Here is a 22,339-nt window from a genome sequence, read left to right as displayed (position 1 = left end):
TAGATCTGTACACGAGCTTCCCGACACCTTAATGAAACCTGCACACTTGATGGTATAAATTGAACTTTATAAGGATGCCTCACACCTAATGTAGCTTGGCGAACAAGAGCCAACTTGCAAAAAGATGCCGTTACCTTCATTCAAGTCAGTGACTATTCATTTAGATTTTTGCATGGGCATCGTGCCATCTCTATGAATATTGCTTTCTTCATGGTATGAAACGAAATTTATAAGGATGCCTGGAACCTGTTCTATCTTGGCCATCAAGGACCAGCATGCAAAAAGGTGCTTGTACCTTTATTCAAGTCAGTGACAATTCACTTAGTTTTTCATATAGGCTTCCCTCCATCTTAATAAATATTGCATTCTTCATGGCATAAATTGAAATCCGTAAGGATGCCTGGCATCTACTACATCTTAGCAAACAAAAAACCAACCTGCGAAAAGGTGCCGATGCCTTGCAAAAAGGTACCGGAGACGCAGTGACTATTCACTTATATCGTTACATGGCATCCTGTTATCCTGAAGAATATTCATGGTATACGCACAAATTCATCGTATATACACACATTCTTCATGGTATACAGACAAATTCATAAGGGTTCCAAGCATCAACTATGTCTAAATAAACAATGACCAGCTTAAAACAAGGTAGCAGAACCTTTTCCAAATCGGCCGTAGCACTCAAAACAGTTCCATCTGTTCCTGACATTGAAAAGAAAATTTAAAATTTAAAAAGGAACCGTGAATTTTTTTTTATTCTTTTAACATGAAATTTATTTTATGTTTATTATGAATTTTTCTAATCTTAATTAGGTTATGTATTATTAAACTTTATTTAATTTTCAGAAACTATAATTTTTATTACATTTTTTCACGACTGAAATGTTAAAAACTATTTAAATATTAATTAACTAGAAAAACCTGCTATTCATTAAAAACGGAAAAATAGCATAAACTTAAAAACTTCATACTTTCTATTAAACTGTGGCACTCATTCTACAATCTCAAATGCAGCAGGAGTAGAAGCTTTACAAGTTTAATGGCAGATGCATTAAGCATTAGAAGCCTAAATATATTTAGCTGGCAATTTACTTTTTTTTTACAGTCTACATGTAGAGTTGCTCGTGGACTGTGATTAATGGCTAGACCAAAAAAAAAAAAAAAAAAAAAAAAAAAAAAAGGCAAGATAGATAAAAAAAAAAAAAAATAAATGGCCTCTGCCGTGATCTTTTAATGGAATTCATGTTTCAAACAGCCCTAAAGGCAAAATAAAACCAGTCTTGAGAGTGAAACGTAGTTTGAATATCTTCTAAACACGTTAGAAAACGATATAATAGACTTAAAATTAGAAATTATGATTTTAATAATGCATGTGTAATTTGATTTTTTTAAAATAGCGGTATTTTGAAATAAGAAATCTCTATTTCCTTTACACAAACTGGATTCTGCAACTTAAATTACGCATTGCGACGCAAAAAGCTTCAGCAAAGATCGCGCAATATTGTGAAAAATGATATATGTTACCCACCTAAATATAGCGATAACTGTATTTGAGAAGATTATTGACAGAAACATTAGAAATCAGTAAATTGCAGAGATCTATAGATACAAATCTATCTAAGTCGAAACCTAAGCCAGAACTAAGCCAAAATTGTCATAGGAATTAAAAAACAAATTGAAAAATGAATGAATAAACTTCAAGATTGATTTGCACCGAAACTAGACTACCGTAATACTAATATTATTTTTTACAATTATGTATCAAAAACACCCCCAGATTTAATAATAAAAATACACTGAAATGTAAGATAAGTTATTTTTTTTTTTGCTATGAACGTAATATTGCATTTTGATTTTTATACATAACAGACCGTAAGATTTAGTCTTCTTAGCTTGCACACGCTGCTATTAGAATTAAAAGTCTGTTAATAAGTTATCGCTAAGACTAGAAGAATACTACACGGGAAAGGTGTAAAAGACCCTTTTGTTGAACTCGGTTACAGGTGGCACAGTCTTTGTCCTTACAAGTCCACCGTCCATTCGTGGTGATAAAACTAAAAATAATCCTAAAATAAACTGAATTTAAAGTTAAGCTAGTAATTCAAGACTACACAAATGAATTTAACCCAGAAGGTTGATTCAGAAACCTACCCTGGCGTGATATTAAATTTCGAGTAGAAACAACTACGTGTGCACTCAAATAGCGAAAACACCCTTTGTCTAATCTTTTAGTTTAAATACACTTTCGTTCCCCCTAACTCAGTTACATTCTGGCGAGGAAACACGAGTGAAACAAGAATGACAGAAAAGACTAAACAAATTCAAATAATTGTTGTTGTGGTCGTCTCCATAGTACATGTAACAATGGTTGCCACAGGCTACCCTAAACAGAGGTCGGACTTCTATTTTCCACCAAAATTTTGAGAGAGATCACCTCTGGGAGTGGTCCAGGGGTCTTCCACACTTTTCCCCTTCCACCAGACCATACGAGAGAACTTTCGGTTCGCCACATACTTAGAGGGCTTCATGCCGCACGGACATTATACATATATGAAAATCCATGTCCATTAAATTAATTAATTTTAAATAATTTTTTTCTTTATCTCTTTCTCATAATACAAGTAACATTTTTGGCTATGATCCACTCAAATTATTCTCGACCAATTATCAAGAAAATCGGCATCTTTCTTGGCTTTTCTTGACAGGCAGAAGGATCATATTTTGCTTAGTTAGCCTATTTTACATGTTTCTCTTCACTGGCCGGTTAGAATATTCGATTCTTGAACTCATTTAAACAATCCACTTGATCACCTTCATTCATAACTTCTATTAAGACACCGAGAGCGCAGATTAAAATCACCCATTATCATCCGTATCGTAGTTAGTGTTTTTAGAGTAGAATTAAAACATAAATGAAATCATTTAGAAGAAAGAGGTATCTTAAATCGTTATTCATATAAAAATTTATGTAGTACGTAATTATGTCCCTCTCTTCATAGGAGGCAATGGTGGTCACCTATTAAGTGCTTTCATAATGAAATGGCCACCCCTTCCGGACCTTGTAGTGGCGCAAGGCTAATGGAGATTAAATAAAGGGCCCGGCCATTATTAAAAAAATGTTCATCCACGTCGAGCAAACCTCGTTGAGGATTTCCTTGAAAGTGAAGACATTCAATGAATAGCATGGGTAGCAAAATCTCCCGATCTTTAACGCAATGAAGAACTTACAGGACTACTTCGAAAAAGCCGTTGCACAGAGGTAGGATAAAATTGACACTTTTTGACACTAGAGAAGTGGAAAAGTGTGTAGTGCCCTCGCCGGTATTCGAATTCTGGACCTCTCGAGTATGCGTCGAGCGTGCTTCCAGATACACCACGAAGGCATACGGAAAGGCCTGAAAAATATCTTACATACCCGCGCCCCCCCCCGTTTTAAATGGCGACTGGAGATGAGAGTGCCCTGTCGCCCAATCCTTGTGGTGACGAATTGTCGTCCACCACCTTTTAAATCTAGAGCGACAGCAGAGTTTGATCTTCTTGCTTAAAATAGACCCAAACTGTAAAAGACTATACATGAATTTTCACTATGTCTTGTAAGTACCATAGAGATTGGGAAACGGTGTGAAGGACCCTTTTATTAACTCAAATAAAGTTTAGCAGTCGGCACCGACTCATGCTTACAGAAACCGACAGTTTTGGCTTAAATCAAACGTAATGGATGAACTAAAACTAAAGAAATTAAGTATGACCTAATGACTTCACTGTATAACCAACGCGCAAATTTGCTCTAACCGAAGTCGGCGTAAACAAGCCGAATGGCAAGAATAACTCAACACCGCAAAATAATAATCACTAGGGAATCAAATTTAGCAACGTGGTCTTCAAGCAGGCAGAACGCGCTCTACCCTATAAAACTTTCCTTTAAATACTCTCTACTTTCTACCTCATTTGAATATTGTGGGAGCTAGAAACTTACATTCTGGCAATGAAATGGAAATTAGAGCGATAGGATAACTATTTAAGATAAAAAAACTCGTTAAAAACTTAATGATACTTCATAATATGATTAAAAGAATTTGAAAGGAATGCAAATAAATGCTGGATACTGCAAAATAAATACGCAATAAAATGTTAACAACAGCGTTCAAAGATTCAACGTCACAAGAACAATAGATGGTCTGTACTCCAGGCTCCTCTCTCATTTGCTGTACCGATGCACATTTAAGAATTATGCCGAATGGGAATAACTGTTAAGATTTTAAACCGCGTGAATGGATTATAGCTTCATGGAAACAAATCCGGTAAAAAATGGTGACCGAAAGTTTAAAGTCACATCGATTGACAACGCGTTGGACTGTTCAGTAAACGATGCTAGGCATGTTGCACAAGCTCGTACTGAAACATCTAGGACTCTGGCCTTGATAACGAAGTTTCAAGTGAAGAACAGATTCAACGACTGGTAGTTTCAAATGAAGGCATTGATTACAGTATTTATAATACAAGTTAAGTAAAGAGATTTGGTACTTTCAGATTATCCGCCCACCCCGTCGAATTTTTCGCCAAGCGCGAAAGGCAACAGCTATTTCCAAAATGGCGGCGTTCTAAGAATGCCATACTAGAGTGATCAGTGAATAAAATTAAAAAAGGCAAGAAATATTGATAATGAAACACTTTTCTAGAAATCCTTCTTTTTTGAATCGTTATTCTCCAGATGGTTTTTGCTTAAAACGTGAGAGAATTGCACAAATTCGACTCCGCACAGCTTCTGCATTGGGCTTCAATTAAAATAATAAAGCGCATGGTTGGGTTGCCATATTAGTATTCTTTGGCGACATCTTGGGTTACAGCGTATTCATGCGTATTTTGGCAATATACTCTTTGCGTCATGAATACTTATTCGCGATTTTTGGCGGGGTTTCGGATAATCAAAAAGGGCCAAATATTTACTTGTATGACATTAAATTACTTTAAAAGTTTTCATTATCTCGATTATAAGCAGCACCATAAGTGGGTCAAAAATGTGGAATAAAAAATAAGCTATTGTGCAAACTTAAATACTTCTTCACAACTGAAGCTTTTGAAAGTTATGAATCGGTTGGGTATTTGTCGAAATAAAATATATATAAAGCCAGACGTATATTAAAATTTCGTAAAGGTTTAGTGATTTAAGCGAATTAAGTTCTTAATTGATTATTTGTTGTTCTTAGGATTTCTTATTTTTACGTATTATTTTCTGATACTGCGCAAATGACAACTATTTCTTGCTTATTTCGTAAAGATAGCGGAAGAAGTAAAAATAGGGGGCATGGCATTCTACTACTTGAAATTCCGTCTTGGACTTTGTGTGCCGTCTGCTTGTAACTTGAACGACATGAAACTCATAGCTGAAAAAAGTACGAAACATTTTTTTCTTCATTATTAAATCTGTATTTTTCTGTGTTATGTAAAATTTTAAAGCCACATACAGCATTTACGTAATATTGTTGTAAAATTTTGCAAATGTTTGAATTTATTTATTTATAATTTGGATTTTACCTTAATACTCTTATGAATTTGTTTTTATTTATATATTCACTACAATTTTTATAATAATTTTAAGTTTATCTAATGTGTATTTTTTAGTTTTGAATTTACAGCACATTTAAAATTTGTATTATGTTGTATTTATTTTAATTCTGAGTTGATTGGAATTGTAGTTGTCAGAATACTTAAAGTAGAAGCAGAGATGTGGAAAATGCTGCTACCGACAGACATCTGGCGATTTCTTGCCAACTTCGCTACATAATTAGCAGCTGTCAGCTAAAGTAAAAGAAAAATTAATAAAAGCTGACTATGTTTCTTTATTTATTTGTTTTCTCATAAACAGTTTTAAATTATATTTAAGAATTAAAAGCTCATCATAAAAGCAGACACTCAAAACCCCGTCTTAGTAATTTGCAGATTCGTGGGTGCTAAATGAATGGCTTCTCATTTTCCTTACCTAATCAAGGTAGAATTAAGTCTTCTAAATTTCTACATATTATCCCAAAACTGGATATTAGTCTCGAAATGGCATTTTGCATTGGTTCACTATAAATAGTGTATTCCTTTTCATATTGTTGCCACCAAATATTAATGCCCTGTATTATTTTTAAGGAAATTAAATCGTGAAAAATCTGCATGTATATATTTATGCTCCTCGCATTGTGGAAAAACGACGGTACAAGAGCCATTAAGTTTTAAATAATGTTGTCCTGCACCTGAACATGTTCAGAACTCGAATTTTGAGTTTCGAATTTTATATTTCATATTTTGAAAACCTTTAATGAATTTTTGATTCAAATGATCAAAGATCAATGAATCAAAGATGTGAATGTTAACAGTGGCAACACTGTACGGAATAAAATTTATTTTTTTTTCTCCAGCGCGAGATACTGCTGCCATTGGAAAAATGTAGGATATTTATCTTTCATATTAATTAAGAAACTGGACTATTTGAAAACAATGTGATGCGGCGGCCAGAAATAAAATGCTTTTATCTTCTACTCGCAGCTGTTGCCATTTAATAAAGACTAAGATACTTTCCTCCTGGAAGGTTAAAGTAATAAACTAAGTAATTTAAAAGCAATAAACACGGTTCTTATGAGCAATTGTGTTTCCGAAATTTTAATGTGATTTATTTAAGTAAACATGTACTAAAATCATGAGATGCGTAATTAGAAACATTTAATATTTTTATAAAATGACTTAACAAACCCTTTTCGGCGATTGTTAAAATCTTTAACCTTTTAGACTCTTTAAATTTACTTTTTTATAGTATTAATGTTGTTGTATATCTAAAATAATAATAATAATAATAGCATAGGGTTTCATAACCAAGGACTTCGCAACGTGAAAGTTGATGGACATGATATTTGGCAGATAAGTGATATTAATCAGAACAACACACAGTGATTTTTTATTTTCAAGGAAACTCTTTGCATTGTTTATCAGTGCAACAGCGTAAATAAGTTCAGTTACACATTTGCATTCCATTTTGATCAATTCTATTTAATTTCATACATAATAAGAAATAAATAAACGTATTTAAAACCCTTTAAGCGGCAAGGCCGTACATGTACGGCATAGAATATTTTTGTGATATCTGTAGGAACGTATATATACGTGCATATTAAAATACTGCAAAGAAATTAAGGCAATATATTAAAAGTACACAAATACAGGTATAAAATATCAGGATTTTTTTACATTAAAATCAAGAAAATAATTTTTTCTCATTCTAGTTTTGGGAAATTTGTGCTTTCTTAGCGAAAATCCTGGCCGGTCAGAAGGACTGTTTAATGGTCTGTCTACAAACGTCAGACACATAAGTGAGTCTGCAGATCTAGTTCACTTGCTGTTATAAACAAAATCAGTAACATTGTTTTCCTGAGAACAGTCTACGATAAATGCAATTTCTTATAAGGAAGCTCAATATTAATTTTATTAATGTTTACACGGGCAAAAAACAGTAAAAGAAAGTGTAACGGTACTCTCAAACGGAAAACGCTAAAGTCCTGCAGTGAGTCATACTGTAAGCGCTCTGTTGGTATATATCTCATTTGTCTGACAGTAACACCTGTAGGGGTGTACACCGTTAGGTGGTGTTGAAACGTGACAATCTAATTAAGTATATACCTAGAAATCCCTATTCAATTTACACGTGCCCAGTATTTACTGGTCCGAATTCTAAGTGGTTAGCACATTGCGTATAAAACTCTAGTATCAAGAAATATTAAATATTTTACTTACCCAATAACCCACATGAATGAGACTTGCGGAGACAAATTTCTTTTTCTTAATCTCACATTTATTTTATCAAAAAAAAACTTCTCTGAATTAAATATATAACACTGATCACATAGCAGATACAAATAACAGAATATAATAACATAGAATACAAAACGTGAGACCTAAAATGGAACAGTAGACCGATCGCCGAAAAAGTGACTATTCGAAAACAAATCACAGTCTGCTCTCATATATGCAGTATAATTTATTTTATATTAATTACGTGCCCACAGTGCCCACAATATTTTTACACACGTGCAAGATCTTATTTTCTTCTTTCACATTTCGTTAACACACTGAAAGCACCACGTAGAAACACACCGCTGACAATGCACTTTCTTAAGTCGAACACATACTGATAATCTGCTTGAGATGTATTTTAACGCTACCACGGCAACTAAGTATTTTCATCTAAGCATTGCAATCTCTTAGCTCTGCTTCTTTTCATGCAAAAGAACGACTACACTCCATGAACGAATATGCAGGAACGACGAAACTCCATCAGCGAGATATGCAGGGGCAAAGCAACGTACATCGTGCGGGTTCGATGATAGCCAAGCGAGAGAAGGAAGGAAAAGGCAAAGAGAGAAAAAAAAAACAATTTGACCGGTGTTTATATACACACGTGCAGTTCCGTGATTACGATTACTCTTGCGATGATGATAAATTGCGTGGTGTGAGAAATTACCTCTCTCACAACATCAGAGCAAGCCCATGAAATTCATCGAGGCAAGGAGTGCAAGATTGCGCCTGTCGTTGGAAGAACTTTGAGCACCATACAGGCGACAGTGCGACTTTGCTCAGTTCTTCCCCCAGTTTTAATGAAGAGCACCCCGGGGAAAGGTCGAGTGTCCCACACCCCTTTTTCCCTAACTCCAACTTTTTGAGAGGACTTTCGCCTCGCCGTATGTTTAGAGTTTCCCTGTGCCGCACGGACACTATACGTTTAGAAACATACATGCTCTCTTCGGGATTTGAACCGGCCCTTCGGCACTGTAGTTAGTATCGCTAACAACTTTCTCGGTCGGGCGGCGCAAGCGCTCTTGCTTGAGAAAGTATAGAATATAATTTCAAGTGCTAAAATAGTTTCGTTTCTTCAAACCAAAGTTTTGAGGATTATTCCAAATATCCCATGATTTCTTAGACAGCCGGGCAGCGAGTGCAGAGTGGGTCGTCGAGTTCACCGAAGGAGTCTCTTAGTGTATCGCCGTTAGTGCATCGTGGAGAGTACGTAGAGTTCCCAGAACGACCGCTGTACTCTAGTGCTTTGCCGTGAAGCTATCTCCACCGTGATAGCCTGATAACCTGAAGTCTGTGGCGCTGATAGTTCCAGGGTGTTTATAGTAGATTTTCGACGACTGTAAAAAGTGCTATTGGAGCTGTCCTGATTAATATTGGATAAATAAAGTGTGTTTCGATACTTCATCAAGTGTCGTCGTTATTCACTCCAAATCTACAAACCCCGTACGAACGTGAAGGAAGAAAATAACTTAACAACTGGTGTCAGAAAAGAAAAAACTCAACAATATGTTAATCATAAAATCAGCTAGGCCAATGATGTTATGACCGCCCGATGGCGAAGTGGCTAGCGCGTCACCACAACAGGTCACAGGTCCAGGATTCGATACCGAGCAGTACAAGGTTGGCTCAGCCTTTCATCTCTTCAGTGGATCGATAAATTGAGTACCAAATTCGCTTGAGGGCTAAACACCTGGGGCTCTGAACAGTTGCCCAAGGCATATGCTGATGCACTCCGAGGTCCAGGTCAAGAAAGGAAATTTCGAGGCACTGCAGGATGTTGCCCACTGGGTCTGTTGCGCCACTGAGTTCAGATTTTTAATGATGTTATTCTTTGCTTTTAATTTTAAGAAAATTTTTGACAGTCACGATTCCATGCTTGCTAATGAAACAATAAAATTACAAATCGAACTTTGTGTTCTTAAACAAAAACTTTGATATCAATATGCAGCGAGGGTCTGTAAAATCGACACTGATGACAAAAAGGAACATTTAATAGCACATTGAATAATTGAACAGCAAAAGTACACAGCGAACTAAATTTTTCCATAATTTCTCTTTTCTTAAAATAACCACTCGTGCGGCTAATCTCCTAAAGTAGTTATTACATGAAAGAAAAGAAAAAACTAGTAATTACTAGGTAGACCGGACACTAACTGTACTCATTAAAAGTATTATAGTATTATATTTTTTCCCTACTAATTAGTAGAAATGAAGAATTGCATTTCTTGCTTTTAAATGGCTTAGTTTGTTAATCAATAACAAACTGATTCAATTTTAAACAAAAAATAAATATCTTATATTTTGATGAATGGCAACACACTATCGCGTGGAAGGTTAAAATGTTTTATTTCTGGCAGAAACAACACATTGCCTTTAAATCGCTTCTCTGATAATGTTGATTAAATTTGAAAGACAAGCATCTTACGCTTCGCCGGGTCGTAACAGTCTTTTTCATGTCATTGCGTCTGTGGATTAAATTCTAAAGCCTAATATTTTAAACGTTGCCGAGTGGCAACACATTGCTTGTAAACCGCTGTGTTTGTTATTCAAAATTTTGTTAAGTTTGCTCGAAATACGCAGTAAATAATCAAGAATCCATTAAATTCATTCAAAATGCGAAAAAAGTAAACAAATTCGAAATTCACAACGCTGACTTTGAGGTGGACGTATTCAGATGGAGAACGACGTATGATCAAGACTGGATGCTTATAAGTACTTCCGCTTCTCCGCAATGCTAAAAATTTATCTACAGATTCTTCATTATTTCATAGTAGAGATAGAATTAATATTGCATGTTATAAATCGGAAGAGAGCTTTATCTTGAACGCATGAGATTTAGATACGGTGAACCTAATCGTTGTGTGCACTTTTGAAACTGAACAGTATCCCTGTAAATAAACATCAGTGCAGAACATCACTTCCTTAAGAAGACGCGTGGACACAAGCAAGTTTCTCTTAAAAAGTACTCCACGAAGGCATATCTCCCTATAGCCAGATAGCGCTCGAGTTGCTTTGCGTTAATCAAATAATCTAACCTAACCTAATCTTAAGAGGACGAAATCCACGAAAGAGTATAACTACTTAAATTGTGATGTATTATCTTAAAGTTTAATTATCCATAATTTAATTATCTTTTGTTTAAGATGGTGTGGTGTATTTAATTATGGCAAAGCACATTAGGGCTATCTGCCTAAGGGGAGGGATGCCTTCTTGGAGGACTTTCTAAGGGAAACTGACTCGTATATACGTTACACATGGGGAAAACCACGAAAACGCCCATGCAGCCAGCCCGTTCGCGGGATTCGAACCTCGGACCGAACTACCAGTGTTCAGCAACTTTACCGCTCGGCCACTGGTGGGCCATCTTTTGTTTAAGAAGACGATATTATAATGACTTTGCATAAAATTATACGCAAATCTAGTAACAGATTTCATAAGGGTATAGTATTTTAATAGATGTCTATTAAAACTGCTACAAGTAACGCATAAACTAAATTGCTTATATTTCTTCACTTAAAAAATTTTCTGTTAATATTATTAACTCATTGTTTTTAGTACTTAATAGAAACGCGCTTAAACTTTATAGCAAATGAATGAAGTAGAGCAAAATTTAATTTAAGAATACTTTTTTCTGTTTTAGTTAGCAAAGCCATTCAGATGAATATCCAGATTCCTCAATGCTATGTTAAAGAAAGTGCTACATTTCGACCCATTCACATAGTTGTGATGTAAGTTACCTTTTTTGCAATTACAATAATAAACCAAACATATTATAATTTTACAATAAAGAAAAAGAAATAATTGAGATTTTTATGAAACGTTAACTACTTTTTGCCAAAAAAGAACATTCTAATATAAATTATTAAATCTATCAAAAATTTGAAAATGTTTTTTTTAAATAATTTTTCTCTGTTAGTCTTGGCAACTTTAGTGGCCAGTATATTAATGCCCAGAACAGGCGATTGCAAACTTTTATTTTCTTGGGTCAAAATCAATCTAAATATGTGTATTAAGAAGACGTTCCGAGTCAGAAGTATTTTCCCGCTAAAAGTCTTTTTTGGTGAATAACAAGATAGAGTTTATGAGAAAATCATCCCAATATGCTTTAAAACATAAAATTATAATTATAATTATGCTATAAAAAGAAACGCAACTGAATGACCGTTTTCTCTTCGATATCAATGGCTCTCCTAATGCTAAACCTTTGACGTCTAACTATAGCCCATATTTTATTTATGTCTGGTTTAGAGTTCATCGTCTAAAGGTGAATACAAACATCTGAATTTTCGGTGCTTAAGCTAGTCTATTCTTACTTAAAATAAATTTCATGTATGAAAGTTTTCGCTCGTATTTATAAGTTGAGGCAAATGCGGACAAAATGGGAAAGCCAATTTTTTGGAATTATAGATTATGGATCGGATTTGCTAAATTTACCGATTTCTCTTTGAAATTATGCTACACATTTTAAAAATGCATGTTCATTATTGCAACTTTCTACTCAAACAATACAATAAGTCCAAAGAGGCAATTTGTCTAGGACTATTGATTTTGTTTTGGTATTTTGCGTTGGTTCACTATAAATGTCGGTTCACATTTCAAATTGTTGCCACCAAATATTATCGCCCTGAATTACATTTAAAGAAATTAAATATCGAAGAATATGCATAAATGCATATACGTTTCTCGCACTGTGATGAAACAGAGGTACCTAGAACCACCGAATTTTGAATAATTTAATCTCCTACTGAATATGGGCATCTGGAAGCCCTAATTAGCAATTTGGAATTTGTTTTTTTTATCGATTTCATATTTTGTAACACGTTTACGAATTTTTATTAAGAAACTCAACAATTTCAAAGCAAGCAATGGCAACACCGTACGAAAATTAAAAAATTATCTCCAGCGCGCCAGTCTGTGTATCGGAAATTCTAAAGATACTCTCATTTGTTTTAAAATTATTTTTCGATATTGCTTTTGAGTTTAATTGTATGGTTTAAGTGAATAGAGCATGATACTTAACAAATAAAGCTAGCATACAAAACGTTAAAAAACGCCCCTTTGGACGTAATGTAAAATCTATAAGCCTTCAGATTGTTTTTTTTATATTCTTTTTAATATTATTTATTTTGAGTTTATTGTTTATGTATTCTTCAAGTTTTCGTTTCATATTTATGTTTTATAATTTATTTTTTATATATTATACTTTCTTTTCGGATCTCAAGTAGGGCACTTGAAATTATGAAATGAATCACTTTGTGACACGTGAGTTATAGGTTACCAAGACCTAGTTTAGAATCATTCTATATCAAATCTTAAAAGCTGAAAACAAATCAAATCTTAAAAGCTGAAAACAAATCAAGAGGATTTTCAGTTCAATATTTTGAAAATAACTTAGACTAAAGAATTTGATAATTCCTGTAACTTTTGTTTCAGGATAATATTTTGAAAATAACTTACATTCAAGAATTTCACAATTTCTGTAGCACAATTTTGCCAAATCAGGCAACAGTAGAAATGAAATATGCACTTTGCTTTCACCTTTCCAATGCTTTTATTATTTACTATTTTTGGGCCTTTTCTAATAAAGGGATTAATTATTCTTTGGTCTTTTTTAATAAAAGAAATAAGTGATACTTTTATGAAACGTTACTCACTTTTTGCCAAGAAAAGAACATTGAAGTATGATGATGATGATGATGATGTCGTGTCTATGACAAAGTGCAATTATATAGCTCCGAAGCTGTAAAAGACAGCTTTTGCAACCTCGGCAGCTTTATCAGTATAAAGTAGGCCCACTGGGTCTTCAATGCCGATGTTAAACAGTCTGGTCTGGATTGCTGGGCAGCTGAAGATGTGATGGCGAGACAGTGGGATGTCATCTGGGCAATGAGGACAAATGTTGGTGGAACTACGCTGTCCGTCTGCAGAAATCCCTATCCCTTTTAAGAGATTTGTCCTAAGTCTGGTTATGATAGTCGATATGGCTCTGTCACAGTTCAATTCCGGGATGGAGTTTCCTTTAACTTGACCGATTAGTCTTTGGCTGGCAACTGCATTGGCATCAACGAGGGTTAGGCAGTTGGATGGCTGAGGAGAATCATGGGATGCCTTTGCAAGCTCATCGGCCTTCTCATTACCAAAAAAGTATTTACATGAGCCGGTATCCATTGTAAGATGCAGGATCTTTGGGCAGCAATGATTTTGTTTGTGAGCCCAATGATCTGATGACTGAGTTGCCATTTGCCCTTCTGGATGGCTTGCAATGCTGATCTGCAGTCAGAGATGATGATGATTCCCTTGGAACTCTGGTCTTCTTTAGAGAGATAAATCTCCAGAGCACTTTTGATGGCGACGAGCTCGCATGTATAGTTGGAGGCGATTTTCCCAAGAGAAATACTGTAACATTTCTGCACTTCGTCTGGTCCAATCTGAACAGAGGAGGAGCGGGATTGAGTTGGAAGAGCCGTCTGTGTAGGCGATCGTCAGATCTTGAGTTAAGGTCGTGAGTTTCTCAATGGTATGATCACCCTTTTCTTTGATTATTGCGGTGGGATCTTTCTTGGTACAAGGCCGTAAGAGATTTAAATAAATTTTTGTTTGGGGAAGAGGGCACAGAATGTTGTAAGGCTCTTTGGAAATTTTGAGAGTCTCATATTTGAGGTTGATGTCATTTCTGATATCTTGGTCATGTTGGAAAGTTGAGGATCTCTTAAGCCTGCAATTGTCATTCCATGCCCTGAAGGTTCTACTTGAGATATGATGTTCAGCAAGGGTTTGTATTTTGTTGGTAAATTTAATTGTTATTAATTTTCTTCTGCTCTCCAAGGGGGCGAGGCCGCATTCCTTTTCAATTTTGATGTTATTCTTTGATGAAACAGCTCGAGTGATGATTTTAGAGGCCCTATATTGAACAGCGTCGATCTTTCCTTTAACAGCAGGCCTTGCCGATGCCCATATGGGTGCTGCGTATTCTAGAACAGGCCTGACGATGGAAGTGTAAGTATTCTTGAGGGTTTTTGGTCTTGATTCCCAAGAGGCACCACAAAGTCTTTTATGGATGTTTAGCTTTTTCAGTGCCTTTATTGAAACATGTTTAAGATGTTTATAGAATCTCAACTCTGCATCTAGAGTCAGTCCAAGATACCTGGGGTTAGAAGTTTGTTTGATTTCAGAACCTAATAACTTTATAATAGGATGAAACGAGCTTCTATGTTTTCTATCTGTTGAGAAGACACAAAAGTTTGTTTTATCTGGATTAATTTTAAGATCTTTTGACCAGATTTCAATGCCTTTCATACAGATATTTAGAGCCTTTTGTGAGACTTCGAGATTTGAGTGGGTCTGCTAGACTGCAACATCATCGGTATGACAGGCAACTTTGATTTCTTTACTGATGTAGAGGTCAATCGTATTCATGTATAGAAGAAAAAGAAGAGGGCTAAGTACGGAGCCCTGAGGAACTCCCGCCCGGGTATGGTGAGGGGTGGAGAAACTGCCATTAACCCTGACTATAAAGCTTCTTTTCCTTAGAAAATCATTAATCCAGATTAGAGCATTAGAGGTATTACCTGTATCGTGTAAAAGGTTGGTTAGTTTCTGCCTCCAGACTCTGTCGAAAGCAGCAGAAAGATCAAGAACCATGGTGGTTTTCTTATGGGGTTTGTTTTGAAAGCCGTCAATAATCGATTGGCAAAGGTAGAAAAGCTGATCGACGGTGCTGTGATTGGCTCTATATGCAGTCTGATATGAGTACAAAATGTTGTTCTCTGTGATCCAATTCATCAGCCTAGAGTGAATAATGCCCTCCATAAGTTTGCACGGAATGCAGGTGATCTGTAATTAGTGCAGTTACTTGCAGATTTTCCAGGTTTTAGGATGGAAATAATTACAGAGTTCTTCCAGGATTTGGGTAACTTACCAGAGCGCCATGAATTATTAAAGATATTCAGCAAGTCTCTTTTGGCATATTCACATATAAAATGTGTGATCATTTGTCCGAAAATGAGGTCTGGTCCGGGGGATTTCTTTTGATCCAGGCTTTTTATTGCAGATTCCAGTTCCTCAGGATTAAAGTCAGATGTGAAGATGCTGTTGTCGGTCGTCTTCCTGCTTCTTTTAATAATAGATAGGTATTTTTTATTAACTTTTTGTCTCCTGTCGTATACTGCAGTTTGCTAGAAGCTTCGTAGTGCTTAGCAAGTAAGTTTGCTATTTCTTTGTTTGTTCTGGCATTTGAGCCGTTTGTGGAGATCACATTCGACTGAGGTTCCGCATGTATGTTGACTGCTGGGCTGCTTGAGTTGTTTAGAGCCTTAATCAAGTTCCAATATTGGGACGTTCCTTTTCTTGGGTCAAGTGTTTCGCACAGCTCTGCTCACTTCTCTTGTTTGCCAGCCGAGATGGCTTCTTCCACCTTTTGACTTACTTATATAAGTTTACGTCTTATCTCCTCACACTTGTTGCTTTGAAGTTCTTTACTCGTTTGGTCTCTTTCCTTTATAAGTGCCTCGATGTTATAATCCTTCCAAAATGGATTCCTCTAGGGATGTGATGTTTTGCTGCGATTTGGATGCGGCTAGTACAGAAAGAGAGAAGTTCCTCAAGGTTACTACAGACTGTTGGTTAGGTACTGAAGTTCTCGGGTAAACCCAGGCCAGTCTGCTTTACGGAAGTTCCATGAGCGCTTGGATTGCGATGGACGTTCTCTGCTGAAAGGTGGTTAATGGCGGTGATGTCAAGTGCAGCCGCTGTTCCATTTGTTCTAGAGATGTAGGGATTTTCTCCTGTGTTGAGGATGGTTAAGTTCAAGTCGTCTGCTAAGTCCTCAACTTGGGTTCCTTTAGAATCCAGCAGATTGCTGCCCCAAGAAGGGCTCTTGGCATTCAAGTCTCCCAATATGATTTTTGTCTCTGAGTTTGAAGATGCCAGATCCTGAAGGAGGTCTGTATCAATAGTAGAATTGTTGGGATGGTAAACATTAATCACGGTGATAGTGTGCTCCGGAAGAAGGACATTTATTGTTTGAGCCTCCGTGCTGGTGTCTGACAGGAAAGTTGAAAGGACTTCTACGTATTTAATTTCTGGTATCTTTACAAGAAAAGCTATTCCTCCTCCGTTGCTGTTTGGCCTGTCCCTTCTGATTGTTGTATACCCTTTAATTTTTAGACTAAGGTTTTGTTTCCTGCAGGCAGGCAATATGAATATTGTTGGAAAACAAAATGTCTGAGCGTTCAGCCAATTTTCTCTGGGTTCCATTAATATTTAGCTGTGGAAAGTTCACTGTCCTCGTAGCTAACTTCTCGACGCGTCCCCGGACTGCAGGTCGCGTCGCGTCGGCTGCCCCGGAAGCGGTAGCATGTTGACTAGCAGATATTGCACAATTCATAGAAAAAGAAGCTGCCAGAGCCTCGAAGAGGTTAGACTTCTGCCTGTTGGTCCGCGGGAGGTATTTTATTTCCCTCCTACCACCCAAGGATAAACCTATGGAGGCATTCCCCGATCCGCCACCTGGGGACGCGCTCTCTAGGGATTACAGGCTCCCCCGAGAGTCATTGAAGTATAAATTACTAAATATTAAAAAAAATGTGAAATTTTAAAGCTAATTAATTTTTGTTATTTTAACAACTAGTATTTTAAAGTACTATTTCTTAGTATTTTAATATCTAGAGTAGGCGTCGGCAACATTTTTTCACCTTTATGAATAGTTCCTCCTCACCACCATGACATTTTAAAAAAGTACTCTTTATATTTGCTGTGGAAAAAATCTCACCTAGACTGATATTAACTTACAAAATCCAGTGTCTTTGAATATTAATGGGTCAAAGTATTTTAACCGTGTACTTATACATACAACTTTCATTTTCAGCTGCATTTTGAACTACTGTCCACCACTGCGAAATTTTATAAAATTGCTCTTTATATTTATAATGTTCCTTAGTACTTTAATTATGCTGAACGTACAGGAACCTTGTGAACTAGATAGTGACATATTTCTGAGTTCGAGTATTTAACGACACGGTTAAAATACCCTTTTATTCATTCAAAGAAATAATAACAGATGGCCCCTTCTCGTGCTTACGATCAATCAAGATAAGAAAATAAGAAACTAATCTAATACTAAATTAAATAGAATTATCCGAAGCTAGACACAGATACCTAACGTAGTTGACCCTTTATTTAACTTAGCCGGCGATTAACAGTATGTACAATACGGCCGAGTATAGTAGGTTTAAGAATGAATTAGCCTGACTGCAAACATGTGCCACTAAGGACTCCTAAGCTCTCTCTCCCTAAGTAAGCTCAACCTTCCTTCTAACTTATTTGCATGCAACGCGATTCTAAAAACTTCTGGTAGGGAATAACAGATGGGAAACGAGAATAGGCAGTGAAGCATGTTTAAACATAAAATAACTGTTAGAAACTTAAAATAACCTCTACATATTCACTAAGCAAAAATTCCCGAATGTGTCTGAGATTAAATTTCAAAATTGAGTGCCTTTGAGTATCAAACTGTCAGAATATTGTATGTATACTACGAAAAAAAAGTCGGTTTTTATCTCCCGTTGTACTGGGCCGAATGACGAAATTCAAATTTTGTTTTCCATGTTTCAAAAGCACGATGACTTAAAATATATATTAGATTTATATACATCATTGTTTTAACATAGATATTTTGATTCAAAAGCGGACGTTTTCTGAAATGACATGCCAATTTTTTCAATATTTCGATTCTACGACTCAAATTATGACTAAATATTAAATTTTGTAAAATTTCGTGAGAAATTTATGAAGAAATTCAAAAATTTATCTTGGGTCATTTTTTTTTTCAATTTACGCCAAGAATAATTCACTTGGTGGACTTCTTAATTTATAGCAACCTATTTTCCTTTCCTTTTTTTCATTATAGAGGAGCGGAAAAAAAGTTATCATTCATACTTTCAAATAATTTTAACAAAATGCGTAAACCACATTTGGCATTATATTCGCTTATAACAAATATGCCAAATTTCAAATCACGCTAATATGTAAATTGACGTATATCTTAGGAAATTGTGAATAAAAAATTCTAATTTTTTGCAGGTATGCTTAGAAATAAATCTGCTTTAAGACGATCTTAAACATTTTATAGGTTATAGTTCAAAATGTTTTTCCTAAAATTTATAAGAATTATTTAAAAATACAAATTTTAAAACTAAATCATAAAAAGTGGACGAATTTTATCTGGAATGAACCTAAATTTTGAAATATGAAAGGAAGAATCAAATAAATTTAGTAGAAAAAGAGATATTAATAAATATATGCAAGATTCAATTAACATGGAGGAGCTAAAATTTTGAGAGCTAACTTTTTTAAAAACGACTCGTGCGATTTTTACAAAACTTGGCAGTTTGGCATCATTTGTGTCGTAGAATCGAAAGATGGATAAAAATTGGCATTTCATTTCAGAAAAAGGTCCGATTTTGTGTCAAAATACCTATACTAGAGCAATGCTATATATAGATCTAATATATATTCTAAATCGTGCTTTCGAAACACGAAAAACGCAATGTGAATTTCGTCCATCGGTCCAGTAGAACGGGAGATATAAAACAGCCCCCCTTTTCTTCTTGCGCAGTGTACTTATACATACAACTTTCATTTTCAGATTTATTTTGAGTTTGCTTCTCCTTGCATGTTTATATGGATCCATAATTGAACACAAAGCATCTAAAGAAAAGGACAGACGATTGAGTAAGTAAAAATGAAATATATAATATATTCCTCTTTGAAGACTCCAACTATCTATATAGGTTACGTTTCAGCCGAATAAATGCATATGAGCTTGAAAACTGAACTTTGATTTTGTTAATTTCAGTAAAGAAAAATCTAACAGAACCGATCTAACTACAAAGAAAGAAAATGAGCTTATCGAATTTGTAATTAAAAAGCAGTATATATATATATATATAAAAACAGAAGTGGCTAATGGGAAATATTCCAGAGTGTGTAAAGCTTTATGAGTTGCTGATTGCTGTATGTGTATAAAAAGTATTGGCATTTCTTATTGGCTTGATAAGCAGTACATTTGGGTTCCAATTCACTCTGTGGAGTGGGTAGATCTTTAAATTGTGGAGAAATTGTGGAGTTTTGTGGAGAAATTGTGGAGTGGGTAGGTGTACCCACTCCACAATTTTCTCAAACTGACATTTAAAATAAAATGCCTAAAATGACTAATTATGAATAAAAAATGGCAGTATAAGAAAATGTAAGCAATATTATCTAATGTTTACTATGAGAAATTGTACTATTAATTCAGAAGTCAAACAACAAAAATCAGCATTATATTTTCAAAATTTTTTTCACAGATCTAGTGTCGATGGTTTTACCGAACCACCATCCTCAGCTGCAAAACCGCAAATGAACAAGATAGGAAATAATAATTAGATAAGATAAGAAAGACTGGACAAGAATAAGCAAGTGGCACCATCTGTTGATGAAACCAGAACTAAAACATAATTTGTTTAAAGGCTGAAGGCAAAGATGGATTGAAATTAGGGTCGTTAACTAGAACAGAAAGATTTTTTTGAATGTGAAATGCCTCTAGAAAATCTAGTTCTCCAATGGAAGATGTTTTTTGAATAATTTTGGCAGCAGAAAAATTGAAAGTGTGATTTTCGGACCAACAATGTTGAGCGACAGAAGACTTCTGTGTTTCTTTTTTCTAACATATGCCTCATGTTCTTCGACGCGAAATTTTAAGGCTCTCCTAGTTTGGCCAATGTAAATCAAACCACACTGGCAAGGAATCCTATAAATACCCCAAGAATTCATATCCGGAATGGGGTCCTTGAGTATGGAATTCGGAATTTTATTGATGGGAGAATAAACAACCCAAAAGTTAAATTTCTGCAAAATATGTGCAACTTTATAGCTAATTGATGGAAAGAAGGGAATGACAACAGAATTCTTATAACATCCTAAAACAAGAGTGTGCCTTTTAGTGTGTTTAGATGAGAATTTTTTAACTGCTGGATTAATAATGTTGGGTGAAAAGCCCCTGTCAATAGCTATTGCTTTTAAATAATTTAATTCTTCATCAAGGGCTAGTTTGGAGGAGCAAACTTGAAGAGCACGGAAAACATAGGAATAAAATGAAGCTAACTTTTGTTTAGTCGGATGACATGATTTAAAGTGTGGTGGAAGGCAAACCGATGAAGGTTTACGGTAAACCGTAGTACTGAAGTTGGAAGTGTTACGTGTGACCAGAATGTCGAGAAACGAAAGAGAATTGCAAGTCTCAAGTTCAAAAGTGAACTGAATAGCAGGATCAATAGAATTCATTGTTGAAAGAACTTTATTTAAATCACCTTTATTACCTTCAAACAGGGTAAAAGTATCGTCTACGTAGCGGAACCATGCCGAGAACTTTCAAGTTTCAAACAATTTTGATTCATAATAATGCATGTAGATATCAGTCAGAATGGGACTGAGGGGGCTTCCCATGGCTAATCCCTCAGTTTTCTTGTAATATTTATTTTGGAAAACAAAATGTGTTTGTTTCAAACAGAGTTGAGTGAGAGAAATTAGCTCATCAATTTCGATGCAAGAGAAATGAAATTCGCGAAGTCTGGTTTCTAAACATCTTAATGCACCCTCCACTGGAACATTGGTGAATAATGCATTTTTTAAATTTCACTTTGGAAATATTTTCTCACTCAGTTTGTGCTGTTTACCGCAGGCTGTTAATTGTGTTTAATCGATGATTAGAAAATTCTATTTTTAGTAATAAAAAATCTGATATGGACACCTCATGATTTCCTTGTACGCATATTAAATTATACACATTTTTTACTGAACTTCATTTGAACTTACTTCTTGGAATTATTCAGAACTTAACTGATCCCTCAACGCAAGACGAAAATGACATCAAAAGTTGCAAATTTAGGAATTAAATAATGCTGGCAATTTTTGTCTTACGGGAGTTAAATTTCTTCTAATTTTATTTTTTCATAACGAGAATAATACTTTCCAAAATATAAGTATAGGAACCGGAAGAACGCATTAAATATTAGATTTTAGTTAAAGTTGTTAACTAACTTTAAGTTGGACTAAATGTAAGATTTTTCAAATATTATTACTTTTTTTGATTTGACCCTGAACATTTCCATCATTTAAAATACTTCTGTAATCGGAACTAGGTGACTAACCCAACGATTGCCAAAATAAAAGCCGGATATTTGATTATATACGTTACCAAATACCCGGCCTTTATATATATGTAATAAATGCATAATAAAGTACCATAAATACGTAATAAATATGTAATTAAATACGGTAAGTTAAGAAATAACTGGCAACCTTAAAATTGTCTATTCTAAATTTTATGTTCTCCCCCTGAGTTCATCTGTTCTCCCAAATTTGGGATCTTTCCATGTTACATAACGCTGCTTGAAAAAGGTAACTAAAACCTAAAATTAACCAACCACAGCTTAGTTGTACTTATGCACCTACGTAGTATAAATACTAC

At 35.1% G+C, this 22,339-nt stretch overlaps 1 protein-coding gene across 1 annotated transcript in view; it reads left to right on the top strand.

The window, feature by feature from the left end:
- LOC118188744 (nose resistant to fluoxetine protein 6-like) overlaps nucleotides 1–22,339 on the top strand; it is a 99,379-nt gene that overhangs the window by 36,704 nt on the left and 40,336 nt on the right. Inside the window, exons 3-5 of the mRNA XM_085822230.1 lie at nucleotides 5,282–5,396; nucleotides 11,474–11,561; nucleotides 19,478–19,563. Of these exons, the coding sequence (XP_085678356.1) occupies nucleotides 5,282–5,396; nucleotides 11,474–11,561; nucleotides 19,478–19,563 (289 nt within the window). The remainder of the gene's footprint in view (nucleotides 1–5,281; nucleotides 5,397–11,473; nucleotides 11,562–19,477; nucleotides 19,564–22,339) is intronic.

This window comes from Stegodyphus dumicola, chromosome 1, assembly GCF_044657685.1.
Source record: "Stegodyphus dumicola isolate Sdum_Otavi_A_Nest chromosome 1, ASM4465768v1".
NCBI lineage: Eukaryota > Metazoa > Arthropoda > Arachnida > Araneae > Eresidae > Stegodyphus > Stegodyphus dumicola.
The sequence above is the reverse complement of the archived record's forward strand: the minus strand, read 5'-3'. Positions and strand labels throughout refer to the sequence as shown.